The sequence below is a fragment of the Podarcis filfolensis genome (assembly GCF_964270895.1).
Source record: "Podarcis filfolensis genome assembly, chromosome: 2".
Lineage (NCBI taxonomy): Eukaryota > Metazoa > Chordata > Lepidosauria > Squamata > Lacertidae > Podarcis > Podarcis filfolensis.
Genome location: NC_139605.1, coordinates 56,055,359 through 56,077,930, shown reverse-complemented (window position 1 = coordinate 56,077,930; position 22,572 = coordinate 56,055,359). Strand labels below are relative to the sequence as shown.

The 22,572-nt window shown below is 45.3% G+C and overlaps 1 protein-coding gene across 1 annotated transcript in view; it reads right to left on the bottom strand.

Moving 5' to 3' along the window:
- Window positions 1-1,874: 1,874 nt before the first annotated feature.
- Window positions 1,875-22,572, bottom strand: part of ZFYVE28 (zinc finger FYVE-type containing 28) — a 28,784-nt gene continuing 8,086 nt past the window's right edge. The window contains exons 2-13 of the mRNA XM_083599959.1: window positions 14,715-14,855; window positions 13,724-13,861; window positions 12,707-12,909; window positions 11,661-11,750; window positions 11,090-11,179; window positions 9,886-9,987; window positions 9,095-9,244; window positions 7,657-7,793; window positions 6,117-6,230; window positions 3,927-4,013; window positions 3,334-3,446; window positions 1,875-2,794 (exon numbers count right to left, since the gene is read on the bottom strand). Of these exons, the coding sequence (XP_083456085.1) occupies window positions 2,669-2,794; window positions 3,334-3,446; window positions 3,927-4,013; window positions 6,117-6,230; window positions 7,657-7,793; window positions 9,095-9,244; window positions 9,886-9,987; window positions 11,090-11,179; window positions 11,661-11,750; window positions 12,707-12,909; window positions 13,724-13,861; window positions 14,715-14,855 (1,491 nt within the window). The 3' untranslated portion in view covers window positions 1,875-2,668. The remainder of the gene's footprint in view (window positions 2,795-3,333; window positions 3,447-3,926; window positions 4,014-6,116; window positions 6,231-7,656; window positions 7,794-9,094; window positions 9,245-9,885; window positions 9,988-11,089; window positions 11,180-11,660; window positions 11,751-12,706; window positions 12,910-13,723; window positions 13,862-14,714; window positions 14,856-22,572) is intronic.

The window sequence follows — 22,572 nt, the reverse complement described above, 5'->3', positions numbered from 1 at the left end:
CAAACATAGACAGACGTCTACTGTGTCTCATCCACAGTTTATACGAAAACACTCTGGTCTGGGTTAGATGTGACCGACAGGGCCATTTATCCAAGAAAATCCAAACCTACCATGGTGTTAAACAAGACTGTGTCCTTGCGCCTACTTTATTCAACTTCTATATTAACTCCTTAGTAGGAAACATGGAGAAAGAAAATGCCCACCCCCCTAAATTGGCTACTACACCCTACCGGTTCTCTTATATGCGGATGACGCAGTTCTAATTTCCTTCTCCTGTGTAGGCCTAAGAAAACTTCTAAGATCTCTCACTGTTTATTGTAATGCCGAACAATTAACTATAGCAAATCCAAAGTTATGGTGTTCTCTAAAAAAAGAATGAGACACAAAGGGAGAATTGACAATCGACCTATTGAACAGGTATCATCTTTTAAATACCTGGGTATAACCTTCCAGGAAAAGGGCTCTTGGCATTATCAGGTTAATAATACTATTGCAAATGCCCAAAGATCTACCAAAGCTATTTTAAGGTTTTTCTATGGAAAAGGGGGCCAGTATATTCCTGCAGCCTCCCAGGTCTTTGCTGCAAAAATATTAACACAACTGACATGGTAGGGTTGATTCATGGGTAACTGAAGGGAAACATTGCAGTAATGGAAAAGCAGAAATGGAAACAAAATTATATCCTCTGCTATTTCACAGAGTAAAACAGGAGGCCTGTAATCCTATTGGTGCCGGCCGCAAGTAAGCCCTGCCCAGTTCAAAAGGGCTTATTCCTAGGCAGGTGTGTACAGAACTGTAGGCCTACCATATACATTAAGTTATGCCAAGGCCTAATCCCCTGCTGTCTTCACCCTCACTGATGGAAGCTGTTGTCAGCCCTGTTCCTACACTAGCTCATAAAGCAAATGTGAGAGGAAGCTGACAATTGTATTATAATGAAAATTCATAATAAATCTTACAAGTGGAGCTGCCTATGCTTTTAGAATAGTCACCACTCCAAATGCAGCTGGGGAGATGGTCATATGAAGGACAGAGGGAAGTTTGTTCTGCACTGGCATCTTAAGTTTATCCTGACAACCAAGATGGTGAGAGTGAAGGGGGTCACAGTGTCTCTTTAAAGGTAAACTAGAAAAACTTGCTAAGTTCCTAAATGTACAAATTGCCCTCCACCCACATTGTACATGGCTGCTTTTCAGACCTCCCTCCTCCCCCTGCCATTAATCAGAACTTTTAAATTCCTTCTTGCACTCATTTGGGGCCTATCATTGGTACCAGCTAAAAGCACTGCAGTGGGTTTCTGGGATGAAAATCAAGGTGTTTGGTAGAGGCGGAATTACAACCAAAGTGTTGGCAGCATTAATTGCTCAAGGTGAACACCCATGTGAAAGGTTGAATGAACAAATGAATCCCTGCACACACTGTCAATGTAACCTACCATTCCATTTACGGTGGTACCTCTGGATGCGAACGGGATCCGTTCCGAGCTCCATTTGCATCCTGAAGCGAATGCAACCTGTGTCTGCGCATGTGTGTGACATTATTTTGAGCGTCTGCACATGCGCGAGCAGCGAAACCTGGAAGTAACGCATTCCGTTACTTCCGGGTCGCCGCAGAGCATAACCTGAAAATGCTCAACCTGAAGCATATTTAACCCAATGTATGACTGTATATCAAAAAGGTTATCTGATGCTGGAAGGCAGGTGATGTTGCTCATCAAACCTGCACAGAAAGGAGTGGGGATAGCCGGAGTGTGAGCTGAAGGAGGTGAAAAAACTACACACACACACAGCAGGAAGGTTTAGAGTTTGTATTTGCATTTTCCTGGGGGAAGAAGTGTAGCAGCAGATTCTGCCTCTCAATATCCAACAGCTAAATTCAGCAAAAGTGTTTATTTTTTAGCCCAGAGAAGACAAATTGGCAACAGTAACAGATAGCATTTATTCAAGTATTCAGGAGAAGAACCAGCTCTGCCTGGTTTCAAAAAGGAGCTATAAATCTCCTGGAGAAGCTTCAAAAGCATCGTCCACACAACAGTGTGGCAGGAGAGTTTTACAAGAAAATACATTGCATATGAAGATTGTTGAAGCCCTTAGCTGTATCAGAAGCTGGTGGGCAAAATGTCATGGCTATCCTCCACAAGGTTGCTGCTGGACTAGAGATCCTGCCTTTCAGTTCCAGTGAAAGGCTCCATAAAGCCCTTATTGCACACACACCCAAATCTAGTAATGCAACCTCAGAGATTTGTCAAAAATAAATCCACAGGACTGATGACTATCATGGGGCTCTCCCCAAAGCCAGGCAACCAGCACCAGGCAATCCCTCCATAGGCCACAATTTACTCTAAGGAAAGAGTAATGGGGGGAAAGATGCTTTTACTGTCATTTACAAGAGCTTGCCGAAACATCTTCTACAGCAAGCTCTAGCTCCAGCCCAAGGAATCCCACTGGGAGTTATTTATATTAAACAGCAAAGATTCAATCCCCAGCTATTAAAGCCTGGCGTTCCCATCTCTTGCCCTGACCACCAAGGCCTTTGGAAAGTTCCCAGGAGCATCCTGATAAGACAAAAGTGGTTGTTCCCACAGTCCTTTGCTGACAGTACAGGCTGTTGCCACTTCCAAAGTCTTTGGTGTTTCCACAGGCACAGAAGGTGTTTGAGGCGGCTCCAATCAACTGGTATTTTTGCTAGTGGAAGGCAAGTGGGTGGTGTAGCAGTGTGTACAAATGCGGACTGGCTTCAGCTGCTTGAAGTGGGGCAGGGGTGCCAAGTGTGACGAGCAGCGAGAGCAGAAGATCTGGGGAGGAAATAAGATTGTGCATCAAATAGAGCCGAGGGCCATGTGGTACTGCAAGCCCCACTTCACATGAAAGAGATGCGGTTGCCCTAATCCTTTGGCCAAGAAACAATAAAAAACATGACTGACCCAGCAGAGGTCCCAACAGGGACTTAGATTGCAAGCTAGTTCAATTATTGCAACCTCTCCCCATCCCTCCCCATCTGGAGAGGCCATCCTTTCAGGCACAACCTTTACTCACAATATTTTTTTTAAAGGCATCTTTCCAGGGGAGCATGTCTTGCCCAACCAGGGACCCCCTATATGCTTTGAACTACAACTTCCCTCATTCCTGACCACTGGGCCATGCTGCCATGCTGGCTGGGGCTTATGAGGTTGCAGCCCAAAAGATATGGACACCAAGCCCAAGCCCTGGCCCATGACAAGATACGCTATAGTTAAAGTGTTCACAGGCATAGTCTGCCTGGTGCTTTTGCAGCTGCTGCTGCTTCCACTAGAATGAAAGTCCTAGGAGGTCCTTATTTAGCCCCATCGCCTACCTTGCCACAACTTCGGCAGTGGTGCCGTCTGCGAAGAAAGGTGAAAGGCACACGGCAAGCCATGCAGTGGCTGCAAGTGCTGTCTGGCACCCAGTCTGGTGGTGCTAAGGCATCTGGAAAAGAACAGAAGGGCAGTTGGGGACATGGCCACATGTCTTCTAAAGTCCGTCAGAGCCATAAAACTTCCCCCAGCTAAAATGTGTTAAGAGAACTCCGATTACAGAGAGATATATGTTTATTCAGTGACAAAGCAGAAAGTAGTTCACGAGGAGTCACAAGTCATCTGCCCAGGCACAAAGCCTCAGGAAAAGCCATGGGGCTCTAGAGCGGGGCACAGTTTGGACAACACAGCCCCTAAAATGTAAGGCAAGAGGGGGACTGTGCAGGATCTTTTGCTTACTGCAAACCAAAGAGCAAAATTCCTTTTGTCAGCAAGGCCAGCCCAGGGTCCCTGCCTGTGCATAGGAGATCCTTGAACATGGGATCAACCTTTCTTGAAGGCTTGGTAGAGTGAGAGAGAGAAGCTCAGACCAAATTCCCCGGGACAATAGAGATGCTCAGGAAGAGGCCTGTTTCACATTTTGGGCTCTCACCTTCTCTCCCAGTGCCTCCCCGGCTTCTGGAGCAGAGAGCACAGTCTGCCAGGTGAGAAGCTGTTGGTAGCACATGGACCTCCACCTCTGAAAAGGAAAAAAGAAAAGCTATAAGCATGCAAGTTGCTACTGCTCAAGGGAAAAGGCATCTATGCCAGGGCAAAGATACAACTGGCATAGACACCTCAGCTGTATGTTCCCATAAATGTTCCATTCATTATCCTTAAAAAAGGGGTCCAACTACATGTTACGAGGGAGACACATAATCAGACATACCCAACTTTGTTTTAAAGTGGGGAGGGAGAAAGAGGGATGATGATGCCTAAGCACCAGCCACAATGTGGTGCTTGGAGTGTGTGTTATATGCTTATATGAAGAACTAAAAAGTACTCCATGTTCTTCACCTCAATATGCATCCCCATGCTCACTGGTCTAATGCACAACTGAAAGATGAAGGGGCAGGAACCTGGATTGAGCAAAGTCACGCTGCAATCCTTTGAGCAAAGAGAATGTTTTATTGGGCTTAGAGCAAGGGTGTCATTAACAAACTCAGTTCCAGGGACTATCACACAGTACCAACATGTAGCTAAAGGAGCCCTGCTCTCATTCTGAGGTCCATTAGCCAACTGAAGTAATTAGCACAAGATAAGATATTCTTTTCAGTTGTGGTGCCGAAAATGAAATTACTTCTCAACAGACATTCATTTGGTCGCCTCTTTGCCCACAAACCATTAAGAGTGTTCTATTTAACTTATATGCAGAATTCACCATGCGAAAGGCTGGGCTGGATGAATCCCAAGCCGGAATTAAGATCACCGGAATAAATATCAACAACCTCAGATATGCAGATGATACAACCTTGATGGCAGAAAGTGAAGAGGAATTAAAGAACCTTTTAATGAGGGTGAAAGAGGAGAGCACAAAATATGGTCTGAAGCTCAACATAAAAAAAACGAAGATCATGGCCACTGGGCCCATCACCTCCTGGCAAATAGAAGGGGAAGAAATGGAGGCAGTGAGAGATTTTACTTTCTTGGGCTCCATGATCACTGCAGATGGTGACAGCAGTCACGAAATTAAAAGACGCCTGCTCCTTGGGAGAAAGGCGATGGCAAACCTAGACAGCATCTTAAAAAGCAGAGACATCACCTTGCCAACAAAGGTCCGTATAGTTAAAGCCATGGTTCTCCCAGTAGTGATGTATGGAAGTGAGAGCTGGACCATAAAGAAGGCTGATCGCCGAAGAATTGATGCTTTTGAATTATGGTGCTGGAGAAGACTCTTGAGAGTCCCATGGACTGCAAGAAGATCAAACCTATCCATTCCTAAGAAAATCAGCCCTGAGTGCTCACTGGAAGGACAGATCGTGAAGCTGGGGCTCCAATACTTTGGCCACCTCATGAGAAGAGAAGACTCCCTGGAAAAGACCCTGATGCTGGGAAAGATGGAGGGCACAAGCAGAAGGGGACGACAGAGGACGAGATGGTTGGACTGTGTTCTCGAAGCTACCAGCATGAGTTTGACCAAACTGCGGGAGGCAGTGGAAGACAGGAGTGCCTGCCGTGCTCTGGTCCATGGGGTCACGAAGAGTTGGACTAACTACTAAACAACGACTAAACGACTAAACAACAAACGACTAAACAACAACAAATTGCTTATGGTAGGCTTTCCCCCCCAGTGCGGCCTCTGATGAAGTTTTTTCTTTGTGGTTGCTGATATGGTTTCCACTACGCAGTTTTTGCTGCTGTTATTATTTTGCTTTTATTTTGTTTGTGAATTCTGTGATTTACTTTTTTTGTGTAAGCCACCTCAGGTCTGATTTTAGCAGAGAGAGATAAGATATATATGTTGAGATAAATAAACAGAAAATAATGAAACAGCCCAGAGTCCTTAAAATTTAAGTATGATTGATTTAAGTATTACAAGCAGCCAGCCCCAATCTGATGCCTGCTGGTCCAATAAGTTTTCGAATACAATTCCCATCTGTGACCATTAGTCATACTAATTTGGAAGACCTTAGGTTGGGGAAGGCTGCATGACAGTATAAATGACTCAGTATGTGTCACTAAGATAACTGCCCAGCACTTTTAGTGGAGCAGCATTACATATCCATGCCATACCTAGCTTCTGCACATGCAAACACTAAGGAAATGCTATGGAACCATGCACGAGTCAAGGAGTGTCACTCACGGCCAGTGTCTGTCACCTCCTGTTCCTCTGCCCGGGATGTCACAATTTTAAATACAGTCTTCAGGATGGCACGCAGATCACTTGCAAAGTTGGTTTGGAGCTGGTCTGCCACTCCTACCCAAGCACAACACAGCAATTTGAGTAATATCCATTGCACAATGACACAAGGGCAAGAGATAAACATGTAGATTTTAGCCAACTAACACAAAAGTCCTTCCTTAGAGGGAAACAGTAGTCAACAGCTTCTAACCAAGGAATTCTTTCTATCTCAATTCTGAACCAACGGGATACTATTTTTTCACTGCTCTCTCCTGCTGAAGAGACTAATTCTCAGTTTAGGTGCTAAACCTTCGGGATTAAGGCTAGGCAAGAGAGTTCATACAGTATCTGAGCTGAACCAAAACTTACAGTTCAAAATCCTTAGGCAACATGGGGGCAATACTTGCCTGCTTTACAGGCAAGTTCTTGGGCTTCTTAGCTAATGTGTGTGAAGCACTTTCAGCTGAGTCATGCAAAATTTAAGTACTTGCCCCAATGAATATATATTTTATTAAAATGGATGCTATTCCCTAATCATGTAATACGACAATAGCTGCCATCTTCTGAGCTATTTTTAATGGCATGTGGAACAACTTGTTCTAACTTGCCATCATATCGAGATATTACTGCTTATAGTCACTGTGATGCTTAACTAAGGAGTCGCCAACCTTTTGTGTGCTAGGCGGTACATTTGGAATTTTGAGAATTCTGCCATGAGCAGCAGTCACAAAATGGCTGTTGTGAGCGGAGGGGCATGCCGCAAAATAGCTGTCACAGCTAAATGATAAGGAGAGGCGGGAGTTCAAAGTGGTGTGGGCAAGCCCCTCCATCAGCCATCCTATCAATGTCGCAGGAGGAAGGCACTTAACACTAGCTACTGCTCGGGCAGAGAAGATCTTTGCACCTCTCCTCTGTTCAGAACAGATGGGAGTATGAGCCTCCACTGTTGGCTTCCAAGGAAATGTGGGCATGTTAAAGGGGGAGTGTTGAAGAGGAGCTGTGCAGGGAAAGCAAACAGTCTCTTGTCAGTTGTGGATTTTTGAATGGATGCTTTACTGAGACTTTTGCATGTAGCATAAGCAGTATTGGTGGGGAATTTTATCTCAAGCCCTGCTCCCCCTAAAAGCTTATTTAATTCTAGAAAACCAACTGCTTCCTGCCAGGATCTCCTCCCCAACAGGGCAACAAGAAGCTTGTTTGGAGGCATGATCAGGTACGCCGTCCTTCCACTTGGACATATCTGCTCCTTTCCAAAATCTTGATAAGCAGAAAACTCTCCAATTTTTTCATATGGTAGGAATACAATCCAAACATAAGGAACACCTGTTCACTTGTCCAGTTTGTCCAAATCAGGGAATCTACAGAGGCCTGTCTGCTTATTTTTTTTTTTTAAATCTTCCCTTCTGCTGCCAACCATACACCTGCCAGCCAATGCCCCAGTTGCATTATGGGATATTGGATGATGGAGACCTCCCTTATCCAGCAAAAACAGAATACTCACCAGAGATGCAGACAAACAGTGTGTGGATCATGTCCTCTGTAGTGGTATAACGGGCTCGCAGTTCTGCCCAACGAGCCGTCTGCGGAGCTTGTGTGGTCACTCCTGCCTTGGTGCTACTAGACCCCTGACCACGCTGCCTGTTAAGAAGAGAACAAGCAGCATTAGAATGGGTATTAAGGGGTTACTCTCTCACCTTCTGCACTCCAGTTCTTTCAAAGTTCTCCCTTCTCCCCCCTCAAAAAACAACCACCCCCCAAAGGCATCATCTGCCCTAAATATATGAATGCCAGGCAAGCAAATGCCAAGGAAAGGGTAAGCAATATATACAGTAAATGTTCCCACATGAGCTTTGGGTCAGCTGAGATTTATGCACCCCTTCTTTCCATTTCCAAGAGAGAAGAGCCACTGACTCCTCAAACGCTGAAAGAGGTAGTGCTCTGACACCTTGGTTCTCTCCGAAAACGTTTGAAAACCAAGGCGCGGCTTCTGATTGGCTGCAGGAGCTTCCTGCACTCAATCAGAAGCTGTGTTGGATGTTCGGCTTCCAAAAAACGTTACTTCTGGGTTTGCAGCCTTCGGGAGCCAAAACATTCGAGTCACAAGGCATTCGAGAACCAAGGTATGACTGTACTGCCACCTAGCTGCAAAGTTTCGATTACTCCTTTACCTCTCATGTAGTCCACACTGCTCAAAAGCTACAAGCACTCCTGATTCCTGCAGAAGTACTGATGAACCCTTTCCATGGTCTTGATGCTGTCATGGATAACACTTTTAGTGGCTTTCACATTAAGGATTTACTGTGGAAGAGCCATGGCCTTGTTTGCTCAATTTTACAGAGCACCTACACGACACTGTCAACAAAACAAACCCTTCTTATGCTTTCCCTGTTTAGTTTATGTCCCCCAGAACTTAAAAAACCCCCCAGAAATCCAACTTTATTTTTACTCGGCAGAAAAGCTACAAAAGAAGAAGAAGAAGAAGAAGAAGAGTTTGGATTTGATATCCCGCCTTTCACTCCCCTTCAGGAGTCTCAAAGCGGCTAACATTCTCCTTCCCTTCCTCCCCCACAACAAACACTCTGTGAGGTGAGTGGGGCTGAGAGACTTCAAAGAAGTGTGACTGGCCCAAGGTCACCCAGCAGCTGCAGGTTGAGGAGCAGGGAAGCGAACCCGGTTCCCCAGATTACGAGACTACCGCTCTTAACCACTACACCACACTGGCTCTGATATACTGTCATTATATCAGTCTCCCCACACCACACCTAAATTGTGATCCAGGGTGGTGGTGCACAATTGTGATCTGGTGCGCAGTAAAGCGGAACAGAGCAATTAATCTTTTCCACACGGACAATGGGCCCAATGAAATCAGCATACAATCTCAGATTCCAACATTTTGGGCTGAGGGCGGGTGGGTGAAGAGAAGTGGTTCTTGGTCATACCTTGGGACAGCCGAGACACGTGGTGTCGCAGCGCCTCGGAAGTCAGGAGAATCTATATCCTTGAAGGGCTGTGAATCTGTAGTGCTCTCATTCAGTACACGCTTCTCCAACATGTAAAGTTCTTCCTTGGACAACACACGCAGCAAATCCCTATAAGGGAGAAGGCTCATAAAGGAGGCATCTAGGAAAACAAGACACTGAAATTGCCCTAAAAGAACAGACTGGATAACCCAGCTCTCACGTAGTACCCTGGAAGGAAGGTCAGATCTACTCTCGTTATGGTAGGGCTTCAGTGCAATGTGGAAACCAAGCTCGCAAAAAGGAGCTCATGCCCCACACACCATGTGCAAATGCATATAATTTGTACCCTCTGATGAGGCAACCTGCTGCTGCATCTCTCCCACAGCACGCACACAAACTCTGGTCATGTATCCAGAATATCTTGCTTCATCCTCTGTTAACTGTATGTCTGATTACAGGAGAAGGACACCACTAACATTTATGCAATAATTTCCATTTAACTGAGGGTAGATCAAACCTCAGCAAAGTTATGCGGTAGAATATTTATTGGATTGTGCAGCTTCAGACTGCAGGGTGGCAGGGATTGCATTTTTCAAATGAGCTATATTAGCCCTTCCCATGACTGCACTAAAGCACCACAGTCAGGTGATTTTGCTGAACATGTAGCTTGGGTTGTTAACACAAACCCCTCCACAAAGACCCAGACTCTTCTTAACCTGGTGAAGTTCCAGTTGAGTTCCTGTGCAACAGCTGCTTTTATAGACACTCACCTGATTTTTCTAAGCAAGACGTAAAAGGGGCTAAAGACTCTGGATATCTCCTCAGGTTTCCGCTCCAAATTGAGGGGTCCATCTGGGTAGATCAGAAGGCCACTGTGTACGGGGCAAAGAAATAAAACAAAACACACAGGGAGGATTGGATTTCCTGTTCTACTGCTGCTATGTATGTTTTTCCTAATACATTAATTATTATTGGAGGTGGGGGGTTTTCCCCAAAATGCGAGAACTTTCAAAATAATAATGGGTAAAGATTAATGGGAATTGCTCTTTCGTCATATCGTTTGGGCAGATAATTCTCAAAATGAAAGCTGTGACACTGTAGTAAACCTTGTCCAAGTTTCCTTTTTTAATTTCTTTTCCAAGATAGCAAAATTTCCCTAACTTTAAATGACTTCTTTGGTTAGTTAACGGATGTGCATAATTCAGCTCCGATGCCACTGCTCTGCCTATATTTTTTGCCCACCACTCTCTAAATTCCTACTAACAGCTATGTTTCCCAAGGAGCTTTCAGTGTGTTACCCACGTTGAAGGGGAAACTCAAAAGTAACACAGCCACTTACTGCTGAGATGGAGACATAGTACCGTACTTTGAAGAACCACCACGAGTGGAATTTGACAAGACAAAAGCTGGTGGGAAAGGGCCACTTGCAAATACCTCAGGCAGTAAGATCTAAAGGAGCAACAGCTGGCTTTGGGAAAGTCATCCCACACCGAGTAGTCACACACACTGAGAATAGGCAGGGAGGATGGCCATTTGGAGAGAGGGACAGTCCAAAAGTTTTAAATACAGCACAAGCAAGCAATCTTTCCAACTGCATGAGCCAGAGCAGTGGTGGGCAACTTTTGGGGGTGTCACATCCTCCCCACCACCATGCAGACACACATGAGAGACGGGGAGAGGAACATGTTTGGACTGCCAAGATGCCATTGCACATCTTCCTGCTGCCCAGAAGATTGGCAAGAGCCGAGGAACTTATAGATGTGTAGCTGATTTATGTACCATGAAGGAAGAAGTAAAATGAGAGACCTCCTTTTAGACAAATGTGACTTGCCCCAGTTTCTTCTGTTAAAAATGCACACCTGTCTTGACAGCTTTGACAGCTATAATTGCCAGATTGAACATTCCACATGTCTCGAGTTTATCGAGCTACCGGGCTCCATACTCAACCAAAAGATGACAGGTAAAACCACATACCTGATAATGGCCAGGCGGGGAATGGTGAACATCAGCTGCGGTTCATACCCATCAATCGTCTCCTGAGTCAAGTAGCCAAGTTTCAGAGCTCTAGATGAGCGAGGGAGAGAAGGGGCAGGAAATGAGGAAGGAAGGCGTGGGCAGAAGTCAAAATCCCTAGTCCAAGTAGATAATTATCCTAGACCTCACTTGAGCCAAGCTTCCCACATCAAAAAGGAGCACTGGCTGGTCTGCGTCATAAGGTTTTGTAGAGACCCATCTTTGTGCCCAGGTTTTCTCTGATCCATAAAACAAGACCCTGCTTATTATGCTTTAATCTCTTGATTTTTTTAAACATGTTTTTATTCTACTGCTTTGTTGGTTCTGGAAAATGATTGTATTTTTAAAAAATGATACTGTTTGTATTTTATGTTGTATGTTTCCAAGAAATATAAAAAGCATAAAGCCGTTTACAAATACATCTAAACAAATAAACTAAAAACAATAAAATAAGATGAATGTTCATTCTATTGGAGAGGTAGATAGTGCTTGCCCAAGGATCTTTCCAAGCCACAGAGCGCAAAATCCTCACCTAGCCACAGTTTCACAGAAGAGCACAACAATCTCCTGCTGCCTATAGATTTCTTCGGGCGACTTCACCGAGACTAAAGATGATACGTAACTGGAAAAGAGAAACAAGTTTTGAAACCCAGCTTAGCCACCACTCTCAGCACCTACCTTGCATACAAGACCAAGACATAGCCCTAATTTTCTGGTCTCCCTTTGAAACTCACACTTTGGCAGCATAAACTTCAGAAGGCAGCAGTGGTCCTTTCCAGAGATTCCCCTTGCTGGCCAGTCACTACTTTTATTGGTTCTGGCCAGGTTGTTTTTTAGCATCTTTTCATTTTCATATTTAAAAAGCAGCTGTTAGAAGTTCCCTCCTCTTCTGTCCACATTGAACCACTTTCTGCTCCTTAGCTTAATCCACTGCATTGCCTAAAAAGGTCAGCCTATGAACATGCCCAATTCCTTAAAGCGAAACATGTACACATAACATGAACACCACTGTTGAAATATCTGCAATGGCTGCCCATCTACTATTGAAACAAGCTTAAGGTCCTTGTGATAACTCACAAAGCCCCAAACAACTTAGGTCCAGGGCACATTTGGGACCACCTAAACCCTTATATCCCAACTTGATCACTGAGATCACCTGCAGGAGTGCTGCTGGTTGTTCCCCCACATTGGTGACACGCATTTGACATTGACACAAAAGAGACTTTGGTGCAATCTGCCTAGTCCTGTGGAATGCTCTGCCAGCACCTTCTGTTTCAACCTTTAAATGCCTGCTGAAAACTATTTTATTCCACCAGGCTTATGCAGACAATTAAGAATGCATATTTCCATAACAGTCAGTTGATGCTCTCTGATTTTAAATTTTTAATGAGTTTTTATTATGTATCATTATTATTGTACACTACCTTGAACCTTTGCATGATAGAGTGGTATATAAATATTTGTTATAAAGAAAAAATAGTCAGAATGTAAGACCCCTACTGGATGAGCCTGGAGACCTATCTAGTTATACAGCTGCCAATCAGATGCCTCTGAGAAGCAGGTTTGCTCAGCACCCACCTCAGCTCAAACTCAGCAAAGAGCATATCAAAACGAATCAATGCCCTGCGGATAGGCTCTGAATAGGGTCCAGGTTGGTTCAGGCTTTGTTCCCGGAGTACCGTCCGCACCAACTCCAAGCTGCACAGCAGATCCTTGGCCAGAGGTCGCAGCCGTATCCCATCTGCTTCGTCCACATCAATGTAGGTGCGTGCCATCAAACACTGGAGGGAAGAGGAGTTTGAATTTGGATTTGATATCCCGCTTTATCACTACCCTAAGGAGTCTCAAAGCGGCTAACATTCTCCTTTCCCTTCCTCCCCCACAACAAACACTCTGTGAGGTGAGTGGGGCTGAGAGACTTCAGAGAAGTGTGACTGGCCCAAGGTCACCCAGCAGCTGCAGGTGGAGGAGCAGAGGAGCGGAGACGCGAACCCGGTTCCCCAGATTACGAGTCTACCACTCTTAACCACTACACCACACTGGAAGGAATAGTGACAGCTCAGGAACACTCTGTGTCCTTTGACTGCCTCTCCCGCCATATCACACAAGCTATTTCAGGGCTGGGATGAGCCCCCCAGCAACTGCCAAAGCCTAACTCCAGGAACGGAACCACATTACATCCCAATGAAGCAAGCAAAATTCCCAAGCGCACAGCAATCATCTACTCAGGTGAGCCAGAGAAATCACAGCTAAAGGAATCCAGGTTGTGAGTAATGAAAGAGGAAAAGGAGAAGATGATGACACTAGATGCACAAGGCGTTAGGAGTTTCCCCTATTCCAGCTGTTCATGTTTGCAGCCTAAAATGGAGCTGTACTCAAGAACAGAACATACAAAGAGTAGTTGAATGTTCTAGTCCGCCAAATCAGGTGGCACAGTGGGTGCGGCTGTTAACCAGAAGCTTGGTGGTTTGAGCCCACCCAAGGATGGCTAGGGGCTGGATTCCTGCATTGCACAGGGTTGGACTAGATGGCCCCCATGGCGCCGTCCAACTCTACAGCTCAATGATTGCATGAAATCCCTCCCGCATGGCTCACCTCAGCAGCAAACAGCATGTGGTTCCGGAGATTGTCCACGAGGAGGTCTTCAGGGAATTTGATGACATAGTCACGGCCATGACGTTCCTTGGGGATACACTCATCCATAATTCGCTCTATGATGGACAGCAGTTCAGTCTAGGAGAATGGGTAGAGTGGTTGCTACCTTCAACACAAGGACATTCTGGAGACACCAAATGAGCTGATAAGGCAGGAAGCCAAGTCTTCCCAGAAAATTACTGATGGGCCAGGGTAGATTTTGGCATTTCCAGTGCCAAACATCTCAGCCAGAAATGGAACTTAGCGGTGAGGATTTAGCAAGAGAAAACACACTGTTCTGTATTCTGTGTTGATCGGAAGAGGTGAAAATTGGGGGAGAGGGGGACCTCAGACTGCAGCCGCTCCATATTCCAAGAGTGACCCACATTTTTTCCCCTGCCACAGGAAATTTACTCTTAAAATAGGAGGAGGAAATCATTTGCCTTTAAAAAACAACAATAGCCAACCCCAAATGCACACAAGCACTGAGGGAGCACTACACTCTGGAAGATTGCAGTGTATAATCTCCATCTTGATCCTTGCCAGTCAGAGGCATGCCATGCGAACTGCTCCACTGAAGCAGCCAGGGACTGCAGACCATGTACTTTGGAAAGAATCTCCAAAGGAGGGTGCAATGAGACCAATGCAGGTCTTGCTATCTCCTAATTGGAGTATACGTGCATTTAAAGTGAGATGATGAGTAGGAAGGGGAAGCAAAATCCCTCGTCGCACTTCCCCATTGGAAATCTCTTATTTTGAGTTGTGTGCTGGGTTTCGCCCCCCCAGCCAAGGTTGCTTTTGGTCCTGGAGTTTCCCCAAGCAAACAGCTAGAAGTGTGTCTGTCTGTGTGTGTGTCAGCTACTGCCACCTATCAATGCTGTGCTTTGAAGTGCCACCCTCCCTCCCCTTCTGATCATCATGTCTAGTTTGGCCCTTAAAGAGAATGCCTTACCTGACTAAGGTGCAGCTGATTTAATAGAACCAGGTATTGCTGAGGATCTGTCTCTACATCCAGACAGTTGATCTCCGTCACCACTTGGGTAACTCGCTCGTCAGCATAGAAAAACTGTGACAGTAACCTCGGATCGGAGCGCTGAATAGAGATAAGAAAGCATGGTTTATTCACAGCTCATCCCTATGAGGCAATGCTGGTACTCATGAACAGAAGTTGAGGCAGTAAACTGGTTTCTGAACGATACCATTTCAGACTGCAGGTGGGGGAAATTACGTGACTGGATGTGCTTCACTGCGAGGGGAGGGGAAGAGTTCCCTCTGTGCAGAAAACTAGATGATGTTGATGATGATGATACCCCTACCATCTGACTGGGTTGCTACAACCACTCTGGGTTTAGTCTAGCTTTTTCCCTGATGTATGTTTTAAATAAACAGTAAATGCAAGATTATTTTTGCAATGGAGGGACCTTCAGTCATGTGAGGTGCTACTTGCATTCCGAAATGGTACAGTCCAGAAACAGGTTTACTACTACATCTTCTGTGTATGAAAATTAGGCCTCGGCTTTGATGCAACTTCTTGTGATCCCTTTCAGAAACTGCTTTGAATAGCTCTAAGAACCTAAATACATAAAGATTTTGAAGATGAGTATCTATTGGCAGAAGACATGGTAAGGATTAAGACCCTATTCTCTACAAGATTTAGATCAGTGGAAAGATATGAACTAAAAAGAGCAACGCTAGATCAGACCAAGGGCCCATCACCCAGTAGCCTGCCAGTTTTCAACAGACGCTTCTGAGAAGCCCAGGCATAGTGCCTCTGGTTTAACTTACCAGTCGTAGTTAACACCCATTTACAAACTCGTCCTCCACACATTTACCTAATCCGCTTTAAAGCCATCTAACCCTGCAGCCATCACCACACCTTGTGGCAGCATGTTCCATAAGTTAATTATATGTTGTGTTACGTGAAGCCATCTATTTCAAGTTCCTAGACACCACCAGAATCACATTTCAGGCACCTGGGGGGAAGCAACTTTGCACCCAGTCATTACATACATACAACCATACGCCATTAAGTAACATCTTTTGCAAAGTTTGGGCACAAAAGGCAGCACTTGAATTGTTGTATCCAGCCAGATTGCAAGGATTTAGGTCAAGAATAAAACAAACAAACAAACAAACAAACAGAGGGCCTTCCAGTTCACCAAAGCGCTCAGGCACACACCCCAGGCTCATTCTATGCTATTTGTTTTTGGGAACAATGATAAATCTTATGAAAGAGGAAGGACCCTCTAGGTTTAAGATGTCAATTCCTGACAGGTGGATTCTAAGCCTAATTGTGGCAAATAACAAATGAGAAAAATGGTATCTAAAAGATGGGAGGGTGGGGGCAAGACAAGAAAAAACAAGGAGAGTTCACAGGGTTCCCACAATTGTAACTTTGTCTATTCATACGTAAGTTCTGCTGAATGCAATATGGTTTACTCCCTGATTAGGATTGCAGCCTTAGGACTTATCCACACTAGCCTTTCCTCTGCTCTTTCCAGGCATGGTCCACACTTTAAAACTCTGTGTATGAGCACCCTTTCCCCCCATTCCCTCTGGATCTTTATCTACAGAAACCTGCTCTTTAAAGCTATATTTGAGCAAATGGCAATCCGCAGAAAACCCAAACTGACAGTTGTTCTGATTGGGCACTAAAGAGCGGGGAAAGCTATGGGGCAACAATCACCACCACCGCGCTCAGACATGGACCGGTGTCTGGAAAGAGCGGGACAAAAGGTACTGTAGTTTTCCGTGTATAAGACGATTATTATTATTATTTTAAAATGATAAAAATTGGGGGTCGTCTTATACACGGATAGTGCAGAGGGGGGGACGAGCGATTTGGTGGCAGCCGCGAGCAGGATACTGTGAGCAGCGGTCAGTCGGGTGAGCGATTGTCGGCAATCCCACCAAAAAAAGCCCAACAACTGTGGACAATCCCCCCCCCAAAAAAGCTTAACAACTCTGGGCAATCTCCCCCCATTTCCTTAATTTTGAGTCCCCAAAAATAGAGGTCATCTTATACACAGGGGCGTGTTATACATGGAAAAATGCGGTAAGTATGCATGAGCCCTAAGTCCACAACATGGTCCACAGGTCCTTTGAAATGGGACTCTCTGCATCCTCCTCTCAAGCATGCCCTGGGATTCTGACAGTAACATGGCATAGACGTGCCTCTTTCAGTGTGAAGAAAGCACCAGATGACCTTGGAACAAACAAGGGATGTCTGTATTAGAAACCCAAACAAATTTTAAATGGGATCACCCATCTTGGCTTCTTCTGATGAATGTGATTCTAAAGGGGGTGCTGAAGCTTCTCAATCCCTTATGTTCTTTCAGACGGCATGTGAATGGCTAAGCTAGGCAGAGTGGAAATCTGTGTAGGCTAATTATTGAAGTCCAGGAAACTTATTTGCAGGACTGTCCTTCAGATCAATGCCATGCAATTGCATACCCTGCCAAACAGAAACCGGCAAAGGCAACAGTAACATGCCCAAGATTATCCCCACTCAAATGCAGCCTAGTCAGCACATTTGAGTAAATTAACCTTGGGACCAAGCCAGAAGTCTCAAGCTATTGCTTTGAAGCTGCTACAGACAAGCAACTTGTGCTAAAGAGAAGTGTCTCTGCATTTGCCTCCCCCTTTTTGACAATTTAGAAAGGGAGAGGGAGACTTTGGCTAAAGGCCTTTCAGCAGAGGCTGGACAGGGATGCTTCAGCAGCACCCCACACTGAGTAGGGGGCTGGATTACTTGACTTCAAAGCTCCCTTTCAACTCATAAGAACATCAGAAGAGCCTGCTGGATCATCTAGTCAGTGAGCCAGTGGCCCATCCAGTCCAGCATCCTGTTCCCACACTGGCCAGCCAGATGTCTGTGGGAAAGATGCAATCAGGATCCAAGTACAAGAGCAGTCTTCCCTCTGGCGGTTTCCAGCAACTGGTCTTCAGAAGCATTGCTGATTCTGACTAGGGGGGCAGAGTATAGCCATCATGGCTAATGGCCCTTGACAGCCTTGTCCTCCATGAATTTGTCCAATCTTCCTTTAAAGCCATCCAAGTTGGTGGCCATCAACACCTCCTGCCAGAGTAAATGCCATTTTTTAATTATGCATTGTATGTGTAAGTACTTTTATGCTGTTCTAGCTCCATGCCATGTGCAAAATTTATTAATGTATTTTTATTTAAGATTTTCTTGGTTTACAAAAGTATGTGCAATGTCTCTCTCTCTCTTTTCCCCAAGTAACATTTTTTACAGATCAGTTTCATTTGTTGAGACATTAGGAAGAAAAGGGGGAAACAGGTGGCGGCAGGGAGAGATGAGTGGGAGTGGGGTCGGTGGCGATGTTTCTATTTTACTTAATATATGTGGGGTTTTGTGTCAGCGTCGCTTGTGCAGGTTCTCTGCTATTCCCATGTGCAAATTTATAAGCTTTTATGATGTTATCTCTCTCTCTTACCTTTTCTCTAACCCAAATGTGGCAACTTTCCTCTTAAGGAGTTGCTCCACCCCCCAATCATTATGGTTGCCCTTTTCTGAAATAAAAAATCCTCCTTCTGTGACTGAATCACTGTGCAGGCTGTCCTAACTGTCCACCCCTGGCTCCACTGAGTGGGAGGATTACTAACGGGTCACATTCAAAGGCTCATGATCTCCACCATTGTGACAAACAGAATAATGACAGAGTTTGGAAAAGTTTCCCAAAGCCCCTCAAGTCACGAGCAAGCATCTTTCTCTATCTACTTCCGGCATATAATGACAGAGGCTTGTGCCTGAGCAAGTCCATGTCACAAATGAACCTTCGGGGAAAGGTGAGGTACAGTGGATCAATTGCTTATTGCTGCTGCTGTTATATTCTTATAGAAAATACATTGGCCTGTTCTAAGATTATTTTCAGTTTATGCACTTCTGTCTTGAGATCCTCAGGCCTATAAATATGATACAAAAATAAATAAAAATAGGTAAGTCATCTAGAGCAGTGGTTCCCAATTAGCCAAGTACTGCAAACCCCCTGTTTTTCAAAAGTCGAGCCGTGAACCCCCTACTTTTGAAAATGTTGATATCTCTATGGTAGTTTTTGTTATGTGAATGGTGCCATGGATCCCCTGGGTGGGTTGTGCGGATCCCCTGGGATTTGCGGGTTATCAATTGGGAACCACTGATTTAGAGAAGTGCCACAGCACTGCCACGTGGCTACTTTTGACTAAACCAACTATGGAACTGCCACCCTTTAAGCATGTACAGAAACTAGTTCATGAACCGAACCCAGCTCAGGCCTTCAGACTGATCAAGGGGCAGACAGAATGCCAAGGGCAGACCATTTATTGCCAGTCAGAAACTGGCATGACGCTGTGGTTAGATTTTCTGCTCTGTAAATGAGGCAGCGCACACACCTATGCATATACAGAGCTGGGCTCACGGATTACCAAGTGACGGAGTTCTCTCTAAGGATCTTCACCCCCAGTGGGAACAAAAGGCATGCCAGGATACAAAAGCTAGGATGGGGGGGGGGGCAAAGGACTGTAAGAGTAGATTATCTGTCAGAATCTCTAGCAGACAGGCTGTTTCCCACTTGGTGCAAGCATATCACCAGAACCAGGCAATCACAGCCAACAGGCCAGCCAACCAACTCCTCTGCTCATGAAAGAGTTATATGGGCACTTGGAGAGAGGGTCTTGCCCAGCAATGGTTAAAAGAATAAAGCTCACATCCTCAAAGTACAACAAGGCCAGTTCAGTGGCATTTAACAACAGAACCTTTTCTGCAGTAACTCCTTAGCTAGAGAATTTTGCCTAGTGCCTAACATGTGGTCTTTTAAACACCAAGTAAGGACCTTCCCCCGCCCCCTGGCTTTTCAGTTTTTAAAACATGGTTGAGCACTTTCTAGACCCTGTTGCTGCTTTTATTTGGATGCTATTTCTGATTTTATGTTCATATTACATTGTTATATTTTATGGGTTTGGAATATTGTAAACCACAAAAAGAACTTAGCGTTGATAGGTGGTATAAAAATCCTGCAAATCAGGGGGTGGGGAAGACCTTTGGACCTCCAGAAGGTGCTCCCATCAGCCTTGTCAAGTATGCTTGATAGCCAGGGATGATGGGAGTTGCAGTTCAGCAACAGCTGGAGGGTGATAGGTTCCCCACACCTGCTGAATTATTATTTTTTTGTTTTAATTACACTTTCTAGCAAGTTGTATGCCACTTTCCTCCAGCCCCACCCTCCTGTGCAAAACCAATAGTGAAACACTAGCTGTTGCACACCCACCACAGAAAGGCTATCTTCTGCCCCACAGTGCAATGCTGTACAACTGGCAAAGGATGAAGGCATTCCTCATTATGGTATCCTTCAGAATGGCCACCATTCCTTACCATTCACCATCCCAGCTAGGGCTAATAGGAATTGTCGTCCCAAACATCTTGGAGGGACTCTAGTTGGGAAAGGCTGTTCTAGAGATAACATTAAAACCACTGAATTTTCTAAAAGTTCTTTTTTCTCTGGAAAGGCCTTCAGAGGTTGCCACACAGGTATACTAGCAGACTTGTTCACCACGAATCTCCTTTTCTGTCTCCAATCTGTTGTTGTTGTGGTGGTGGTGGTGGTTGGCATTCGACACAAACAAATACTGCACGGCCAGATGGGAAAGGCCATAAGAAACCAATTTCAAGCTGGGTCAGAGATTCTCATAAACAGGTGTGACGTGGAAACGCTCCCAAACAGCTGACTCTGTGCAGTGGCTTTTGTGCAGAGTTAACACAAGATGAAATCATGCAGCCATCTCAGGATGTGCACAGCCTTGCGGCATGAAGTCATATACACACACCTCTCTCAGGTATGCTGGGAGGGCAGGAAGCTCTCACAAAGAAGACGTTAATCTCGGGAGCACAAACATCGCTATGCTGTACCTCCACCAATCACACCGTCAGCTGCCTCCACCCAAGTCAAGCCATAATTTGCTGGTGAAGCAGCTAAGGCATAGCAGTTTACACAAGAACCAAAGAAACAGCACCAAGAACCAAAGAAGCGGGTGGGGGAGACATGAGCCAGTCCTGACTGGGCTCCCATTAGGAGTCTTACACAGATTTTTCTTCCTGAGACCCTAGCTAGGCCTGTCATTAGCTCACTTGGTGCCTCAGTTCCTCAAATGTTGCAAGGTTTTGGCGATCAGAAACTGAGCTCCAAAAACCACTGTTTCTGTCATTGGAAGGAATAATTTTCTAGGCCAAATCCTCCAGCTGAGGAACAACGGAAGGCAGAAGCAGCTGCCATGCCCCAGGAGGAATGACACCTTCACAATACTGCCCAGCAGAGCTTCTCTGGGTGGTGTGTGGCATCCAGCCAGGCCAGCAATGCATATGTTGAAAACCTTTGGAGGCATGCAAAAACTTGTTTGCAAAGCATTATTAAAATACCTCTGATCGGCATCAACTTAGATGCTGCGTTGACCACAGTGCCCAGGACTATGTTCAGAGCACTGTCAATTCAGGCGCTTGGCAGGACTTGCTCTACCTGCCGTTTGTTCAATTCTTGCCCCTCCTCTACCTCATTAGATCAGGCAGGAGTGGGCTGACTGGCTGGGTTCAGGGGAAGTGCCTCTTTGTGAGAGGTGGCAGTTGCTTCTGAAAAGGTCTCCCTGAACTCTTGACGATTAAGCTGGTCACATACACACGAGTAGGTGGTTGTTATGCAACCCCAAACACTCTCGGATGACCTCAGTTTTCCAGTTTAATTACTGTTTGGTTTCCAGTCTGGTTTTGGAAAGGAAAGTGCTTTGGTGACCCTGATGGGTGACCTATACCAGGAGGACAGGAAGAGGCCTTGCTCCCTATAGGTCTGTTTTCCCCACTGCTGCTTCTGGCTGCATGGATGAGCAGCACAGGGGAGACTGAGGGTGACGCATGTGCTAGGTTTCAACCTCTGCTCCTTGTGAACTCTCTCCCCAGCTGCTGATCTGGTCTGTGGAAAACAGCTGAGGAGCAGAGAAGAGGAGGCATGGCTGCAGGATCCTACTGCTGACAGCTTGTAGGTTTTCATACTGAGAGAGGTGAGCCCTTGTGCATGTGAATAGGGAATGTCATGCAGGTTTGGCCTCATTCACTGCAGCCAGAAGTGACCCCTAGGCTGAAAGCAAATCCTCACCCCTGCTATACAGCAGTGTTCTTCAAGGACTGCTTCCTCCCACATGAACATGCATGCATGCAGAGATGACCTTGTATTAATAGCCTGTTTCTTCCCAGCTCAGTTATGGATGTATCTTGATTTAATAACTATTTGTTGTTTGCTCATTTTAAACATAATATGTTGAAACTATTACTTTTACTGTGAGTCCCTCCATGAAACTGTGGGAGGTTGGAGAGCATATTTAAAGTGAATGAATGAATGAATGAATGAATAAATAAATAAATAAATAAATAAGAAAGGCAAATAAAGAGGATTTCTTCCCCTTCCCTTATCTTTCTGGATCTCTCTTGGCCAACACTTACTCCAAATCCACTGCCTTCTTACCATCAAAATGTAAGCCACAGAATAATGCAGCAGTTTAGAACTTCTCCAGAGATTACTACTGTCTGGTGGTCAGCTCTGCTCCTCTCTTTGACCACCAATCCCTCTAGTTGGAGATCATCTCAACCACAGGACAGACGCACCCATAGCCTGTTTCGCCAAGCACTGGACTTGCAGTGACCTGTACAACCAGACCATCAATTTTAGCCAACACAGTCTCTTCCCAGTCACCCACAGAATCTCTTCTTCTTCATACATCATCCTACTTCCTGTGCCAGTCACAGAAATGAGTGAAGGCATGTCACAAGG